Source organism: Abrus precatorius, unplaced genomic scaffold, assembly GCF_003935025.1.
Source record: "Abrus precatorius isolate BTA unplaced genomic scaffold, Abrus_2018 Scaffold6, whole genome shotgun sequence".
Lineage (NCBI taxonomy): Eukaryota > Viridiplantae > Streptophyta > Magnoliopsida > Fabales > Fabaceae > Abrus > Abrus precatorius.
In genome coordinates, this window is record NW_020874406.1 from 15,479,882 (window position 1) to 15,497,113 (window position 17,232).

At 29.2% G+C, this 17,232-nt stretch overlaps 1 protein-coding gene across 1 annotated transcript; it reads left to right on the plus strand.

The window, feature by feature from the left end:
- Nucleotides 1-10,041: 10,041 nt before the first annotated feature.
- LOC113869330 (LOB domain-containing protein 38-like) lies at nt 10,042-11,352 on the plus strand. Its single transcript, XM_027505605.1, has 2 exons — nt 10,042-10,391; nt 10,472-11,352. Exons 1-2 carry the CDS (start codon nt 10,208-10,210, stop codon nt 11,005-11,007), a joined length of 720 nt encoding a protein of 239 aa, XP_027361406.1. The 5' UTR covers nt 10,042-10,207; the 3' UTR covers nt 11,008-11,352.
- The last annotated feature ends 5,880 nt before the right edge of the window (nt 11,353-17,232 follow it).

Sequence of the window (17,232 nt, forward strand, 5' to 3'; positions counted from 1 at the left end):
AATGATCAATTCTAAATATTTTATGCAAAGTTCGGCATCAACCCGAGAATGGAGATTGAGTTTGTTCGGTAGACCTTTTTTTTTTTTTTGGGTCAAGACTCGGTACACCATAAAGTACACCAAGAATTGTTCTGCTTCCTCGGCTACCTCTAGCTCCCAGTTAATGGCTTTTTTCTTCTTTTTTCCTGATACGGGAGATGGGGGACAGGGGAGGAAACGGAGACTATTTGCTTAAAATCGAACTCTTTTCCTATGTGTTATAGGTCTTATCTGCTTAAACAACCATTTGGAGATCAATTAAGTGCATTTTTTTTAATTAATGTTTAAAAAGTTTATGTATAAGATAAAGCAATAAACCTTATATAATTGTTTGTATTTTTTCATAACTGTGGTCTTCTGATGACTCCTCCCCCGTTTTTTTGTCAACCTTTTCCCTATAAAATGGTAAAATCAACTCAGATATGGCACCAAATTGGGGTGTCGGAATTTAATATTCTTCAATAGATTTATGTAAGCCTTTCATGCTGCTACACTGCATTAACAATATTTTGTTCAATATGATTTCGAAGGTGTTCACAGTTTCACGGCTTAGGTTGAGTTGTTTTTCGTGGCTAAATGCACCAAGTTAAGTTAGATTGCATTCTAGATATGATCCAACTTAAGGGGTTTGATGACTAGAGCAGTTGAGCCCAGATGTGTGGCAACTAATATGTCAGGAAAAACAAAATATCTATTCTTATAAGTAATGCTAAATACTAATATTTTATAGCTATTATTGACTATTGATTGAATTATTTCTGTAAATTTCTTCCATGCTGGGGTCGAAAAGTTTATTCGAGCTGAACACTTTTTTCAAGAAAATTGAACTCACAATTTAAATCCTAATTGTTTAACACGATTAGATGATGAAATATTGATCTCTCCTACGTGTCGTAAATAAGAAGAGGAAATCTTGAGTTTTTTTGCGGCCTAGTCTAGGATATCTTTTTTCTCTTGGAATTTCTAATTCTATTTCTACATCATAAAGATAGTGCACAGATCGATGCTTGGGGCACAGTAAAATTGTACCACGTTTGTGGCAGGACAAAAATTACAGTATATATCTGAACACGATAACCATTAGAAACTCACAATTGAAGGATCAGCATGGTCGATGTCATCGGCAGTGTAATACCACCCCCTCTGAACCTGAAGTTCGACATCTCAGTTCTAAAAACTTTCCCAACAGTAGCTTCTGCAACTAGGAGTATATTTGGATGCTACAGATTGTGAAGGGGAAATCCAGTCTGTTTCCGAGGCTTCTTCCCCTCTTCGGGAACCACCGTTCTTGGGCCGTATCGAGCATTTCTGTGCCCAAAATCTCTAAAAGCTGATATATTTGCACGAAATTAATAGGACGTGTGTATTCAGTGAGAGGGTTCCTTTAATGGTGTCTGTGTACCTGCACTTTCAGAAATCAGGTGTAGCTTCAAAAAGTGGTGGTTTTTGACAACTGCTGGCAGCAACCTTGTTTGATCTTTTTTCCCTTACTTGTTCCTTGGTGGGTAGGACCACTCACTCTGAGAGAAAGTTTTAAACTTTGGTACATTTTCTTTGTTTTTACTTTGGTTAGAGGAACAGTTTGAGGCCAGTTATACCCAAGCACAATACTTTTGCTTAGGTAATTTAAGGTAAAATCTCAGCCACTCATGAGGGAATAATATTTGTACTTCATCATCTCGACCATCAACTTAATCCTATAATAATTGCTTCGTGCGTGTCTGTAAGAATCACACCAATTTTACCTTGCGTACATCAGAATTAGAATGAATGTGTAATTAATAGAAAAACAAATACATTTAAATTATGAAAGTAACAAAAACTTGAAATGAAACATGTAAAATTAAGTGTGAATATCTGGTCTTCTTTTAAAAATGTTTGATGCAACAGTCTAATTAAACAGAAGTTCTGTACTTGAGATTCGAATTGATTTGAAGAGGAAGGACAACCAAGCAAGTTACTTTTGAGACATCGGGACCTTACCATCAACATCATGATTTATGGGTGGAATCGGACTCAAGCTAATCCAAATGTATGTTGATAGTACAGGGACCCACAGATCGGAATCTTTAGGATATTGCCTACATTTTCACCATGATTTGAGCTCTCCTTGTTTGTATTATGTAGATAAATATATAGCGTCTCTTTTGCTTTTTAGTTGATGATGGTCCTCAACGCTGTTCATGCTTCTTTTTTTAATCCTCGCGTTAGCTCCATAATCGTAATTCTAACCATATATTCACTTTCATTTGTATTTTTTTTCCCACATCTTCGTTCCATATCCTTAATTTTATCTCCCCATTGATGTCCCATCACTACTGTTGTGTATAAATCAATATTTAATAAAAATGTATGTGTGTTTGTATAACTGCACCTTTTCCCCCTCTTTGAGACGTAAATAGGTGAAGTTCTCGTTAGAAATTTTCGATCTAATTTACATAGGTTATAGGTTAAGATTAAGGTCGACCTGCTTTTGAAATAAATTTACCCAATTTTTCTTAAAAGTCTATTTAGTTTAATGAGTCAACTTATAATAATAATAACAATACCATTACTGTTACTACTAATAATAATTTTTTTTTAAGAATTTAAGTATGCTGACATGACTTATGTATAAGATTAGGCCATTAACCTAATTATAAGTAAGTTTGTTTGCCTGTTTAAAAGTTTTTGCTGAAAATTAGTCTTTTAAATAAATATTTAGGACAAGTTGAAATTTTATAAAAGTTAAGTCAGACTTAAAAAAAATAGTCTTTTTAAACAATTTTTATTTTAAAATATTTAAAATCAACCTTAAATAAGAATAATAGCAAAAGTATTAAAAAATAAGTTAGATTAAGATTTTATAATCTAAAACGTAGTCTACCTTAACTATTTTTACCCTTACTTTCATTCTCACAGTTAAGGACATATGATGAACATACAAATATTTATATGCATATTTCAGAAAATGATGCGTTGATACTTCATTGGAGGTGTTTACACCCCTAGAAAAAAGAGGAAAATATTAAAAGATAATAAAATAAATAAATAATATAATAAAGAAAGGGAAGAAAATCGAGTGAGCATATAAATTCAGATGATATAATATGAACATATTTAGCAATGGTCTTTGCCTTTTTCTTACCCTTTCTCCTCGCTAAGCTTATCATGAATTTCTGAATGTGAAAAAAGAAAATCATAGCATGTCGCATAATTTCAAGAGATTGGGCGGCATATACGTCAACAAGCAATTCTTGATGTTTATATGCGGGGCCCTTCGGAAAGCTTTGTTACAAAAAACAGTGATAAACAGTTTCACAAAATATCTTTATATATGTATATATATATTAATATATTTTCCCCCTTTGCTGGAGCTGAAATTTGGAATGGACATGTGATGGCGAAGTTGTATATAGAGATTTTATTTTTATGTGTTAGAGATGGAGAAAAGAATCTCCATACCACATCGACGAACAAAAGACCTTGTAAAGTTTCAAACAATAATCCAGTGGCCGAAATTAACGACAAGACAATGCTACAGTAGCCCGAGAACGTATGTAAGTGACTAAGTGGTGGTTCACTCTTCTTTCTACCCCCAAAGGTTACTGTGTTTTCTAAAGAAATCCAAAATTGTCTCATGCCATTGTTGGGTTTGAGATACGAGGGAGAGTGTTCAGGGAGTCATCACCATCATTCCAAGTTGTTTCACATTACACCGTCCTAAACTTTTAAGGTAACAGGGTGTAGTATACTACTTATATATATATATATATATATATCAATAAGGTTCAGATTAGTTAAATAAATCACTTATAGATGCTATTTAATATTTATCTTTTTAAATCACACTAGACTCCAACTTTTATATTAAAAAATTTTGAAAAATTTTAAATTGATAAATATAATTACATATGATTAAGAAAATTATTTTAACTCGTTACTTAAATGTCTTCTGCATTCGTCTGAATGCAACCCTCAAGCTTTAATAACGGTGTCGATAGCCCTTTTGTTTACGGATAATGTTGATTGTTGAAACACGTTAATTGCATGCATTTGTATTTCCTCTCCCCATCGTTGCTAATTAAGTAGCAGGATGCGAATTATATATTTTTTTCTCATTTTTTAAAGAATAATGCTGTAAAAATATTTTTTTATTTTTCATAAATATTATTTTTTTAAAATTTTAATAATTATTTTAAAAATAAAATTTAACTTTAAATAAAAGTACACTTAGAATGTTGTAATTAATACAAATGTTTAAAACTATTGTATTAATTAATTTAATGATTTTTAAACATGTGTAATTTAATCAAAGGATCTTATAAATTATTTAAAAAGAAGTATATTTAGTATTAAGAAAATGTTTGTTGAACATGCGAAAGATATAAAGAACTATCAAAATTTAGCGTTTCCAATCAACCTCGTATACTAGTTTTTCTTAATACCTTTATTCTTTGTTTCTGATACTATTAATTAAGTTCTGAAGACATCCCTCAAACGTTGACTTTAAACTAAATTATTATCTCATTTCAACCAAAACTGCAGCGTACGATTAGTTAATTTTAAGAGAAATGAATTTTTAGTTTCTACAATTTTCTTAAAAACATACAAAAAAAATGTTTTTTTTTTCAATTTTATTTCCACAATTTTAGAATTGAAGTTTGATAAAGGCATTTTTGTTGTTTTGATATAAACTTATGTATACATAAAAAATTATATATTTACTAAAAATGTCAAAATTTAATATATTAATAATATTAAATATCATAACTTATTAATAAAAAATATGATGTAATAATTTTCTATTGTATATCTTTAGATGGATATTAAATAATTAATTAAAAATGATCAAAATTGTAACAGTGAAAAATAAACATAACTGGTATGTGGCTAGGTCACCGGCCATAGATACGGATCCTATCATATTAGAAAGATAATTAGACAGCAAAGTGCAAAGAAGACGAAACTCTATTTCTGTCACTAAAGTCAGCATAGTGACTCAGTGATTAGTCAGCAGAAAGAAGTTGCCTGATAAGAATTAAATTATTACCCAAGTTTTCAATTTTCATGCATCATTTTTTTAATATAAATTGTTATTTTCTATATTTTTTTTTCTCTTCTTTCATGCATCCAATGAAAAATTGTATCCTAAGTTTTAGCGAACTGCAATTAAAAGAAAAAAAGCAAGACGATAAGGATGCCACGTCTGTCACGACAGGGACATATTATTGCTTCTGAGTTTATACTTCGTAATGCCTCCTCATTCTCTCTCCCTTTTTTACGCTTCAGAATGGAATTTATTTTTTCATATATAAGATTTAGAAATTGCATATATAAAAAATATAATATTTTTTAAAAATTATAAAAATATAGTGTTCAAAAATTGATAATAAGGTGTAAATACTGAAATAAAAAAACAAAAAATTATAAGTTTTAAAAATAATAAGGTATATTTAAAAAATATTAAAAAATTATAGAGAGTCAAAATTTATTGATGACGATTTTTTTAAAAAAATTAAAATACTAAAAAGGTGCCACTAGCAAATTTTATTTTATTTTTTATATTTTGTAACTTTTCTTATAATGTCATATTTTAGTAAATTTTTTCTTTTTTCATATAAAAAAATCCTCAGAATAGAGTGCCCTTGCATTTTTACTATTTTAAGATTAAGATTAATGAATATTTAGCATTATACAATGTTTAATGTATTTTATTTTTTAAAATAATCTTCAATACTGATGCTTTTATCATCTAACTCTTGTTTTTTAATCAGTATTTGAAAATATTTTATTAGTTGAGGCTTCTTAAAATTCAAATAGGGATTTGAGAGGACCTTGCCTAGTAAAAAAAAAAAAGAATAAACTTTGTAAAATTGCTATGAAAAATGGTAACCAGTAGCAGGTCACTGAAGAACTGGTAGAGTCGTAGTTGAAATGTTCAATAAAGTTTACTTCTAAAATTCATAAAGTTTCAAGTGATTTTTGCTGACGGTAAATTTCATTTGGACCACTAATCGCGTTTGCTGTGGGAACCTTATACTTCAAATTAAAAAAATAATATATATATATAAAGAAGCAGATTTTTTATAAATTTAAAAATTCATATACTTAATTTCAGTTTTTTTATTTAATTTATATTTGATAAAATATAATTTATTATTTTACTAATCTTTAAATAAAAAATTAAATTAAATTAAATATAAATTTTTTTAAAATTTACAGTTTGAGAATATATTTTTTCATCTTTCTTTTCAATATAGCAAAACATGGATTGGGGCGATGCTGATTAATCAACTGGCACCGATGACACTGGCCTCTAGTTTTTTTTTTAAATATAATTTCGTTGAAAAGGGTACAAGAAAAATTAAAATTACTTTTAAAATTTATTTAAGAAGTTCATAATAAATAATATTTTAAAATATTTATTTTTTGACGAAATTTAATTATATTGTGTTATTCATATAATTAACTGTACTTAATAAAATGACTTCAATAAGTTTTATTCGAACAATCCTGCAGAAGATACACGTGCTTAAACAAAATATAATCTAACATATTTTTAACATGTATTTAAAAATGTACATTAAAATTAATATATTAAAAAGATTACATATTATATTCTTAAAAAATTTATTGATTTTTACTATACACATGAAAGTATACATTAAAAAATATTTTATAATTCGAGACCTATTTAATTTGGCAGTCTCAAGATTCCAACCCGACCTGGTCTGTCAAGGTTTGCTGAATATTCATATTTATTTGTCCAATAAAATGAATGAATGCGGAAAAGTAATTGATTCCTCATCGTTGGAAAAATACAATAAACAGACGTTGCTTAATCAGATAGACGTGTATTTGTTTCTTATTTTATGAGAAAGATGACACAACTTCAAATAACCCCACCACAGTACTTCCACTCACTTTTCAATATTACAGGGCTTATTAGTGGTTTAGGTTCGTACATAACACTTCTGCTTTATTTAGAACACCATCAATTATAAAACAAAAGTCACCCAATTTTTTTTTTTAATATCCTTTTCATGGTTTGATGTAATATAAAAGCAAAGGAGAAACAAAGTATGTGTTTCGAGCCAACGTTTTTTCCTTTCTCATTTATATTGTCGAGAAACTAAAGATAGAGTATGCAACTTTTTCTTTTTTTTTTCAAATTAAACAAAATATATTTAAATTTGTGAATGAAGGAATATTGCATTTGATTAAAAGTAGTTGAGTAATATATTAAGGTGAAAGACCCATTATAACCTGATATATTGAATAAATATTTTTATTTTATTTTAAATAAATAATGCGTATTTAATCCATATAATAAATAATCAATGATTTTCATAAAATTTAAAATGCTAATTTTCCAATTCTTGCATCAAAATTAAAAAAGAAAAGAAAAGAGCGAGTAGTTTATTAAAATAAGATTTCTCAGACACACATGGGTGCATGTTTATGCTTGAAAAGAATTAAAATTTTTTACCTTGTGAAAAGATGCAGAAGGCATAAAAGCAGAGGGTTCAAAATCTGCGTGTTGTGTGTGTGTTGGGGAGAATAGAAACTAAATAATTTGACTTTCATGTAATTTAAATGTTGGAACTGTTACACTAACAATGCTTGTGTTTCCTGATCTTACACCAAGACTTCAATCATTAGTCCCTTAAATTAAATATTATATCTTTTTAGGCCCTCCCCATTTTTAAGACCCTTCTTTTTAATTCCCATTTTCCACATAAGCTCCTTATAATACAGCCTTGCACTTGGTGCAGATTATTATTTATTTATTTACAGAACTAGTACATGTGCACGCCATTCCATGCCACTAGTTTACGGACCCCGTTTGGTTGTTTTAAAACTGCCAACAGAGATATGCTTAATTTGTATTATTTGGTTTTCTTATAATTTTATTTTTTTAGAATTTGAAGAGTATTTATTATATATATATATATTATAATTTAATTTTAATTAATATAATAATAAAAACCAAATTTAATTAAAAGTAAATTTATAATAGTTTTTTTTTCAAAATAATGTATAATATGTGTGGTTTAATTGAAATGTTATTGTAAAAATAATTGGAATTTTTTAATACAGAATATTAATTTTTTTTTTATAACTCAGTTTGAACAACTAATAGTAATAAAAATTATTTTAAATGTAAATGTTTATTATATTTTTATAATTTTTTAACACAATAAATATTTTTTAATAAAAAATAATTTTTAGTTCTTAAATTTAGTCTTAAAGATATTAACAGATTCTTACTTAATTATGTTATTTATTAATAAAATCAAGGATTTGGCATGCTTAGTTGGATGCAATAAGCAAATTAATAATAATAAAAAATACAAATTATTGATTTAAAGCATAAATATGGGATTTCTAATATAGTAAGAACGTAAAAAGAGTTCATGTAATTGAAATAGTTAGTTTAAAAGATAAATAATTCTTAAGCATTCTTAGACTACAAGGTAGCAGATTTATAAAGTATTTATGTAGACGTGAAAAATTACATAATTATTTAATATTTAATAAACAAAGTTATTATTTTCGTCCTTTTAAATTAAAGATTAATTTTAATTTTATTCTCTAACTTTTTTTTATTCAGTTTTTTTTTCAGTTATAATAGTGTTAAATTTTTTACCACAATTTATCCTGAGATTAAAATTTTATCTTACAGCACAATGAAGTAGTTCATTTTGCTCTATTTAATTCTCAGTGTGTAAACCATAAAACGTAACAAGAATTTATCGTGAATGTCATACATTAATGGAAACAAAAAAGTTTTGATCAACTTTTGTTAAAATATGAAAACTTTGTGTTAAAAAACAAAAGGGATTACAATTAAATGTTACGTATTAATAAATGAAATAATATAAAATTTTGAAATATTAGTTATAATTTAAAAATCTGTAAAAAAACAATTTCAACAATCGTTAATAAAAAAATTCAAAACTTTAATCGAATTTAATGTCAATTTAATAAAAGAGCTGACATGATACACAAAGGTTAAAAAGCCAAAGCAAATTAAAAAAGTACAAGACAAAATTAAACCATTGTTGCAAAAATATTAATTTTACCTGTTCAGTATTAATTAGCTTGGCATGTACAACTTTATGCACCATGTAGATGACGGGATTTCTCACTATCTCTTAATTCTGTTAAGTTAATTATATTCTGTAACGCGATATTTATGTTGATGTAAATTAACTGGCGAAAAAAAAAGTATCGTATGGTGAATCCTAAGTTGAGTTTGGATTTCGTTGATTAAGAAATTTGCTCAAAATTTTTAAAAACATTATAAACATTTTTCAAGTAAAAAAAGAAGAGGATATAATCCATGCTTTTGAAGACAAGGTAAGATCAATCAAAGTGCCTTCTCTGCACTTTAGTTATCGTTTTCTTTTTTTGGTACAAGTCACAAACCGTTTTTAAGTAAAAAAATCTTATTAATTAATTAGAGTTTAACATGAAATACTATTAAAACATATCAATTTAGTTTTATAATATTTGTAAAATTGATAATCTATTTGAATATTCAAATTTAAAATTTGCACATTTGAGAAATCCATTCAAATTTGATTATACGGTGTAACCCAATAGCTATAATAACAATAAAGATCCATGGATTATGTTTTAAAATGGAGCTTGTGAAAATAAAAAAGGGTGTAAATTATAATGTAATGCAAGTGTGAAAGTATGAATTAAAAAGGAAGAGATGCATGGAGGAAAGGGAAGCATGGGAGAGGCGAAAAGGACAGGCACCCATCAATATCTGAAAGAAAATAAAAAAGAATCCAACGGTGGAGGAACATCCATCCGCGGAAACACGGAGCCGCTCACGCCCAAGTCCTTGGAATCTCACCCTTCCATACAAACAGAAAGAGGCAGTGAGAGAGTGCACGCAGACACACACTCGCTCGCTGCCTCTCAACTAACCTAACTCTGGTTAATTCTCAACCCAACCCCACCACACCATTTTCACCCTTCTCTTCCTCAGTTAACGTTTATTTATACCCCAACTGCACCTTCCCTCAAGTTCCATTCACCCTCTTCCCCTCTCTTATTTTCCCGTTACTTGTTCTCGTTCTCCTCCTCTTCCGTTTTCATGTGAGGTCATTTTGTTTGCAGAACACAACATAAACCTCGTCACTCACTTTCTTAATTAACCCAAAGAGGCATGAGTTGCAACGGCTGCCGTGTCCTTAGAAAGGGTTGCAGCGAGTCATGTATCTTGCGACCTTGTCTTCAATGGATCGACACCCCCGAAGCCCAAGGCCATGCCACTGTCTTCGTAGCCAAATTCTTCGGCCGTGCCGATCTCATGTCCTTCATTTCCAACGTCCCTGAACCTCAACGCCCTGGTAAATTAATTTCACTGTAACTTCACCTCACTTAACTGGAGCTTTTTTGTTTCTGTAAAACTAAAGCTGCTTTTGTGCAGCTCTGTTTCAATCTCTGCTGTTTGAAGCGTGTGGACGAACGGTCAACCCTGTCAACGGTGCCGTCGGGCTTTTATGGACCGGCAACTGGCACGTGTGCCAGGCCGCGGTTGAAACGGTGCTCCGTGGTGGCACCCTCAGGCCCTTGCCGGAGCTTCTTGGCTTAGATGCTCCTTCTTCCACCGCCGACGAAGCCTCCGAAGGGGAAGTCACCTGCACCGACATGTGGAGGCTCCGAGATCCGAACCAGAATTTCCGGTTCGGGAACTCGAGGTCTGAGAAGGTCGCTTCCGGCGGTAAACGCAAGCGATCGGAGGAACTCGCCAAGATTCAGACGGCAACTGATCTTAATCTCCGGTTAACGCCGACTTTTCTGCAGAACGTGTCGACCTACGGCTGCCGGCGGGAAATTCGCCGGCCGGGGTCGCCGTCGATGAACTCGGAGGAATCGGTGACGACGACGGCGTGTTTGGAAAGCGGGATCGGAAATCACTACGCTCCCGACGGAGACCGGAAAGTGCTGAACCTTTTCATTTGAGGGTTCTCTCTCTCTCTATATATATATATCTGAGATTCGTGTTTTTCTGAATCGTCTAATTAAGGAGTCTCACGCACGCGCATCTTTTTGTCTCTTTTTTGAACGTTTTATTTTGAGACGAGGGTTTTCCCGGAATTGAAATCCGGTGAGATTTTGTAAGACACGCCGGCACAGGATTTTTCTCTCTGGTTCTTTGTAGACAGGGAGAGAAAGATGAGGGTTCGTCGGTGATAATTTTTCATTTCCTTCCTTTTTTTTGTTTTCCTTTTTCTTTTCTATCTGTCCAACATGTTATGATGGTGTGACATGAATATTAAATAATTAAATACATATTTCTTTTATTTTCATTATTGCTTTTACCAGAGGAAAAATGAAAGCAAGAAATTTATCTAATCAAATCAATACATCTTTGAATAAAGTTTTGGTGCTTATTAATAAAATTTTGTGAATGCGAGCTTAATTTGAACGAATTAGTTAATAGAATTGAGTAGGCGAATGAATATTCAGTTTTTTAATTATTTGGGTCGTGGTTTACCAGCTCTAAAGAAATTGACCTGATCCGTTAACAAAAGGTATATATGTGGGAGCTGTCTGATGACTCGGACTCAATACAGATGTCGTTGTTATCTACCCGCCCTTCGATGTATAAATCATTAAATTGTGCCCCTTTAAATTTATGCTTTTATTTTAAAATAAATAAATAAATAATTATCTGCAGTTCAAAAAGAAAGGATCTGGTTGCTATATTGATTATATAATTTGGAGTACAATTCTTTCAGCACAATCGAGTTGATAATTTCAAATCAAATTCGTAATTTTTTATATAAGCCCTTCTTCAAAGTCTTGCATGAATATTTTTCACTTATTTGAGAGGATTCGGTCATTCATAGCTGGTTAGACCAGTAATATACTTTAAGAATGCGGAAATAATAAGATTGAGATAACTGAAATATTTGAGGCCTGAGGAGGTGAAGTTGTTATTAGTTTGAAAATCGGGCAACTTTATGGGCAGCGAAGAAAAATGAACAACACTTTATTGTCAGTGATGATGTTTGCAGAATCCTATACTTGAAAACTGTTAAATACTGAAATACTGCTAGAAAATAGCACGGGTTGCAGCGGAGAATCGAGAAAATAGAAAATATATATGGGATTTTATACGTTAAGCTAGCTATTAATAAGTGGTGAGAAATGAATAAATAACTAGTAAGTGAAAGGGAGGGAAGAAAAGAGAATGAAGCATAGGATATTAATGTAAGACGACTTTTGGAGGATGCGAGGAGGCGTAGAAACTACAATGACAGAGTCGGAATCGAGAAGCTACAAACGAAACTGCCCATGGTTTCTTGTCTTTGTTCCTTTGCCTTTTACCAACAAAGAGAACGACTTGCGTGAGCGTCTAGTTTTGGCTTTCTTCCTCCTAGTGTTGTCCAGTTTTAACAATTAAAATATGGTTTTTGTTAAGTATTTATACAAAGTAAAAATTTATTGTAAAGATAAATTTTTGTCATGTGAAGAATCTAAAAAGATATAATAAATGTTTTTTATATATCTTTATTTTTCATCTCACAAATATTACATTTAGATAACTTTTTTTTTATATTCTTGCTATTAATTTTTGTAAACGTCTATATTTAACGAAAAATAGTTAATATTAGAAAATTATCCGTCATTTAACTAGAGAGCTTGGCCGTTGAATATGAAAAGACTCAAATTTTAGCCTCAAAGAATGCAACTGATTAAAAACGATCAAGTTTAATTTTTAGAATACAAAATCATCTCGATTAACTTAAAATTACAAAATAAATTATATTACGTTTGTATTCTGTATGACATTTTCAATATTTGGTCTTCCTAATTTAGTCATTGATTGAATATCTTGTAGCTTTGGTTTCTCACCAAGTCCTAAAGGGGAACGAGTGGGAGCCACTTGATCACCACAAAGGCACAGAAATTACAATATTTTGCCAAATCAGAGATAATCCAATAAGAATGTGGAGAAAAGAAAGTGAAGGAAAAACGATTTGAGGATGAGTTGAATGGAAAGGAAGTGCAGGAAATGGCTTTTTATTTTTAAGCAATGCTGCGTCTCGCCGCATTTGGCATGGAGCCCACGGAACCTTCCCCCATACTCACACACACCCCTCTCTTTGCACTACTACTAGTCACTAGTTAATTCAACCTTCTTTTGAAAGTTGATACTTGCACCCAGTAATGTCTATCCACTCTCTATGCGCCTCGCCACGCCTCCTCCTTCGTTGGAAGTGGAATGACTTCTTCTCTCAGCAACACCACCACACCTAATTAACACCCATTTATGATATCATCTAGTACTTGCTACAGTACACAAGCTTCTTTAATGCCTCATCCTATTAGCATTTTAATCTAATATATTTTTTTTTATTTTAGCGATTGTATCTTATTTTTTGGCAATTTTATTTAAATAATGTAATTTTAAAAATTATTTCTAAAAATAAAGTTAATTAAAAACTATTTTTTTAATTGAGACTTTTTTTTGTGAAGTAAAAAAGTATATTGAAGATCTACGGATGATACTATTTTTTTATTATTTTTTAAAATAGTATCGTAAATATTAGATTGATACTCACTCTAGTAATGACAAGTGTCAAGCGTAGAACTAGTATTTCACTTTTTTAGACGATGGTGCTATCTCTACTTTTATAACGATACTGCTATTTTCATATCAAGTCTGATACTAAGTAAAATGTTAACATGTGACATTAGTTTAAAAAATATTAAAAATTATAATTTATAAATATTTAAATTTACAAATTTAAGATATATAAATTTAAAAAAATACTTAAGATTTAAATTTAAAATATTTAAAATTATGATTTTTTAAAAATTAAAATTATAAATTTCAAAATAACATGAGACTACAACCAATAATTCAACTAATCATGTAATTTTAGCTCTTAAAAGACTAAAAAAAAAATCATAACTTGATTTAAAATAAAGTACTTGTTGTTTTTTTCTCTATATTAGTGGTGTTAATTAATGAACAAAATGTATATATTATTTTGCTAAGAACAATTTCATATTATGATAAATAATTCTATAACAACAAATAATGAAGATTATAAATATTAAAATAAAAATATGAATAATAAAAAATTAATTTTAATTATAGTATTAATTTTTAGTTAAAATTAGTTAAATAAAAAAAGTTTAGACATAACATCCATAAAAAATAAAAATTAAATTTATAATTATCTGACTTATTTAAATAATAAATTTTTAAAATTTTATTAGAAATCATAAGATATTTATTTTAATTTTAGTATTAATTATTACTAAAGATAATCTTAATTATCTTTTATATTCATATTTTTAATTATAATTTTTAATATTTTTTAAATTAATGACATGTGTTAACATCTCACTCAGTATCAGACTTGATATGCAGATAGAAGTATCGTTACAAAAATAGAGATAGCACTATGTTTAAAAAAGTGAAATACTAGTTTTGTGCTTGACACATGTCATTACTAAAGTGAGTATCGATCTAATATGTGCGATACTTTTTTAAAAAAAATAAAAATATCATCCTAAATCTTCTCATACATTCTTTTACGTGACAAAAAAAACCTCAAATAGAAAAATAGTTTTTAATTAACTCTATTTTTAGAAATAATTTTTAAAATTTCATTATTTAAATAAAATTGTCTCATTTTTTTAATGATTTTTTCTCCAGTTTTATTTTTCGTAGTACATTCACTAACTGAAAATCTCATTAATTAAATTTTGCCATCACTATTATAATATGACACATGACAAAAGTAGGCTTGAATAATTCTGACATTTGTTTAAAATTTTAAATATGTGTAGAATTTAAACTAAAAATAAAAAGGAAAAGTGCAAAAAGGACACGGTATCATGAAAAGAGACAGAGTCTCACCACCCATAGATAAAGAGAACAAACTTAAATGACTGACTTTTGTTTAAACGAAAAACTTCAAAAAGGAAAATTTTGAAGAGCTAGATAAGAATATTTTCTCAAAGGATGATTAATAGACATATTGGAGTGTTAATAGTTGCATATTTTTTTAATGCTTTCCTGCTTATAATCATGCTTTATTAAAAGTATTAATCCAGTATTATATTATAAATATAGTTTTTTTTTATTCGAAACAGATAAGAGTTTTTTTTTAACTAGGACACGTGTCTTCATAAAGTATTTTATTTTTTAATTTATATTTATTTTAAGTTTTGAATCACAACACAATACATCATTTTGAAAGTTGTAAACTTTGTCAATTTCAAGTCAAATTTATTTTTTTAAAAATATATATAAAGAAAAGCACGCAACGAAATATGAAGAGCAAAAATAAATGTCCAACATGCTAATTTATTCTTGCACAACTTTTAAGTTTGACAAGGTATGTTGATAAATATAGTTGTAACTTGTGATGGAAATAATGTATTGCAATTTTGTTTATATCAGTATTATTAACATGACAGGTGCCAAAGTTTTTATTAACATGCCACTGAAAAAATAATAATATTTTTTGTTCACTGAAAATAATGACTTTCGATTGTCAAGAAAAAAATAAATTTAATATGAAAAAGAAAGTGACAAACCAAAGCCAAAATAAGTTAGGTTTCACACTTACGTGGACTATTAACAAGGCGCGGAACTAAAAAGTAATAACTACACAACGTTGTTATTTTTAAAAAAGTTACATAATTAAGCTGTGTTCTTAAAATATGAAGTAATGTACAGATAAAAAAATATTAATTATATTTTAAAATTATTAAGTAATATTAAAAAATAATTGTGTCATCTATCTGTTTATTGGTCCATAATCTTATGTCCTCTGAAACGTAGAGAATAAAGAATAGGTGCATATGGGTGGCACGTGGACAAAAACATGGAATATGAAAACTGGATGTGGCAAGCAAAATTATTCGAAGGAGGACAATATGAGCGAAGGTGTGACGCGGATTTCACCAACGTTCCTTTTCGACAATGAATTTTGGCAATCACGACAAATTCCAAGCTTCTTGGTGCTGATGCAGTCTCACTATTGAACAAAAAGATATCTTCTAATTCTTAAATATCATTCTCTGAATTGTAGGTCCTTCCACATAATTAAATCACTTCACTTTCGTAATTTTCATATAATTACTTCTATTAAAACGAATTTAACTTGTGCTACATTGCATAAAATAAAAATTTATATGTAATTATTTTTTAATAAAAAATATAAATTTTATGTTTTGTAATAGATATATATATTTAAGGAATCTCACTGTGCATTGTTAAAAATATATATAATCCCTGAGTATTAAAATATGCATCAACAGATGGTCAATTCTACTTCTAAAATCTTTTCATAAGTGCACTATGGTGAGGAATTATTTTATTAAGATAATTAGTATGATTAATAATTTAAACTAAAAAAATATTATTAACAAAATTGCAAACATTTACTGCATGTCTACTGTGGTTTGTTTTTAATCTAAACACTTGCGTTTATTCTTGAGTAAAAACAAACAATGTTAGCTCTCATATTAAATACGTTACATATAGGGTACATTTGTTTCATTCTTTTAGAGATGTTTTCTACGGTAAATTTTAGTTTTTTAATATATTGAAAAAATGATTTTTGAATATTTATTAAAAAAAACCTATCTTTTAAAAAATACAGACATGCGGGTAAAGCCTTTTGATCTTACATTTAACTTGATGCTTCCCTAAAGTTAGAACAGGAAAAATCAAGTTATTTTTTTAAAATGAAATGAAGTAAAGATAATGGTATTTTTATTTTGGAATAAGACAACAGTGAAGTTATCTTTTGAGAAACATATTCGTGGGTTCCTTCCCATGTTAAATCTTATGAAATATTTTGTTGAAGACAGGTGAAAGTGATATGTAAACAGAAAATTTTTGACAACACAGCGTAGAGGTTGATACCTTTGTAGGACTTAATTTATTCTTCATCTGTAATTCTTCTCTCTTAAGATTAAAGATACATATGATCAGCGACATGTCAGGGTAGGATGGTCCTTTTCTTACGTTTGGAATTTTATGAAGTCAGTAGTTGCAAGTTGTCGACCAAGTTGCCACCTTGGGTCTACCTGAAAGTGAATTAATGCGGATGACGATGTCACACTATAATTTGCTGCCCTAAGATTCCCTTCTATGTGCAATAAAATGCTTGGTTTGCCGGTAACCAATTAATTTAATTATCTTATTCTTGT

Excerpts from the sequence above, each read along its gene's own strand:
- LOC113869330 (XM_027505605.1), top strand. The coding sequence starts at position 10,208 with ATGAGTTGCAACGGCTGCCGTGTCCTTAGAAAGGGTTGCAGCGAGTCA. Across the intron at positions 10,392-10,471 it reads CCCTGAACCTCAACGCCCTG|CTCTGTTTCAATCTCTGCTG; the intron begins GTAAATTAATTT and ends GCTTTTGTGCAG.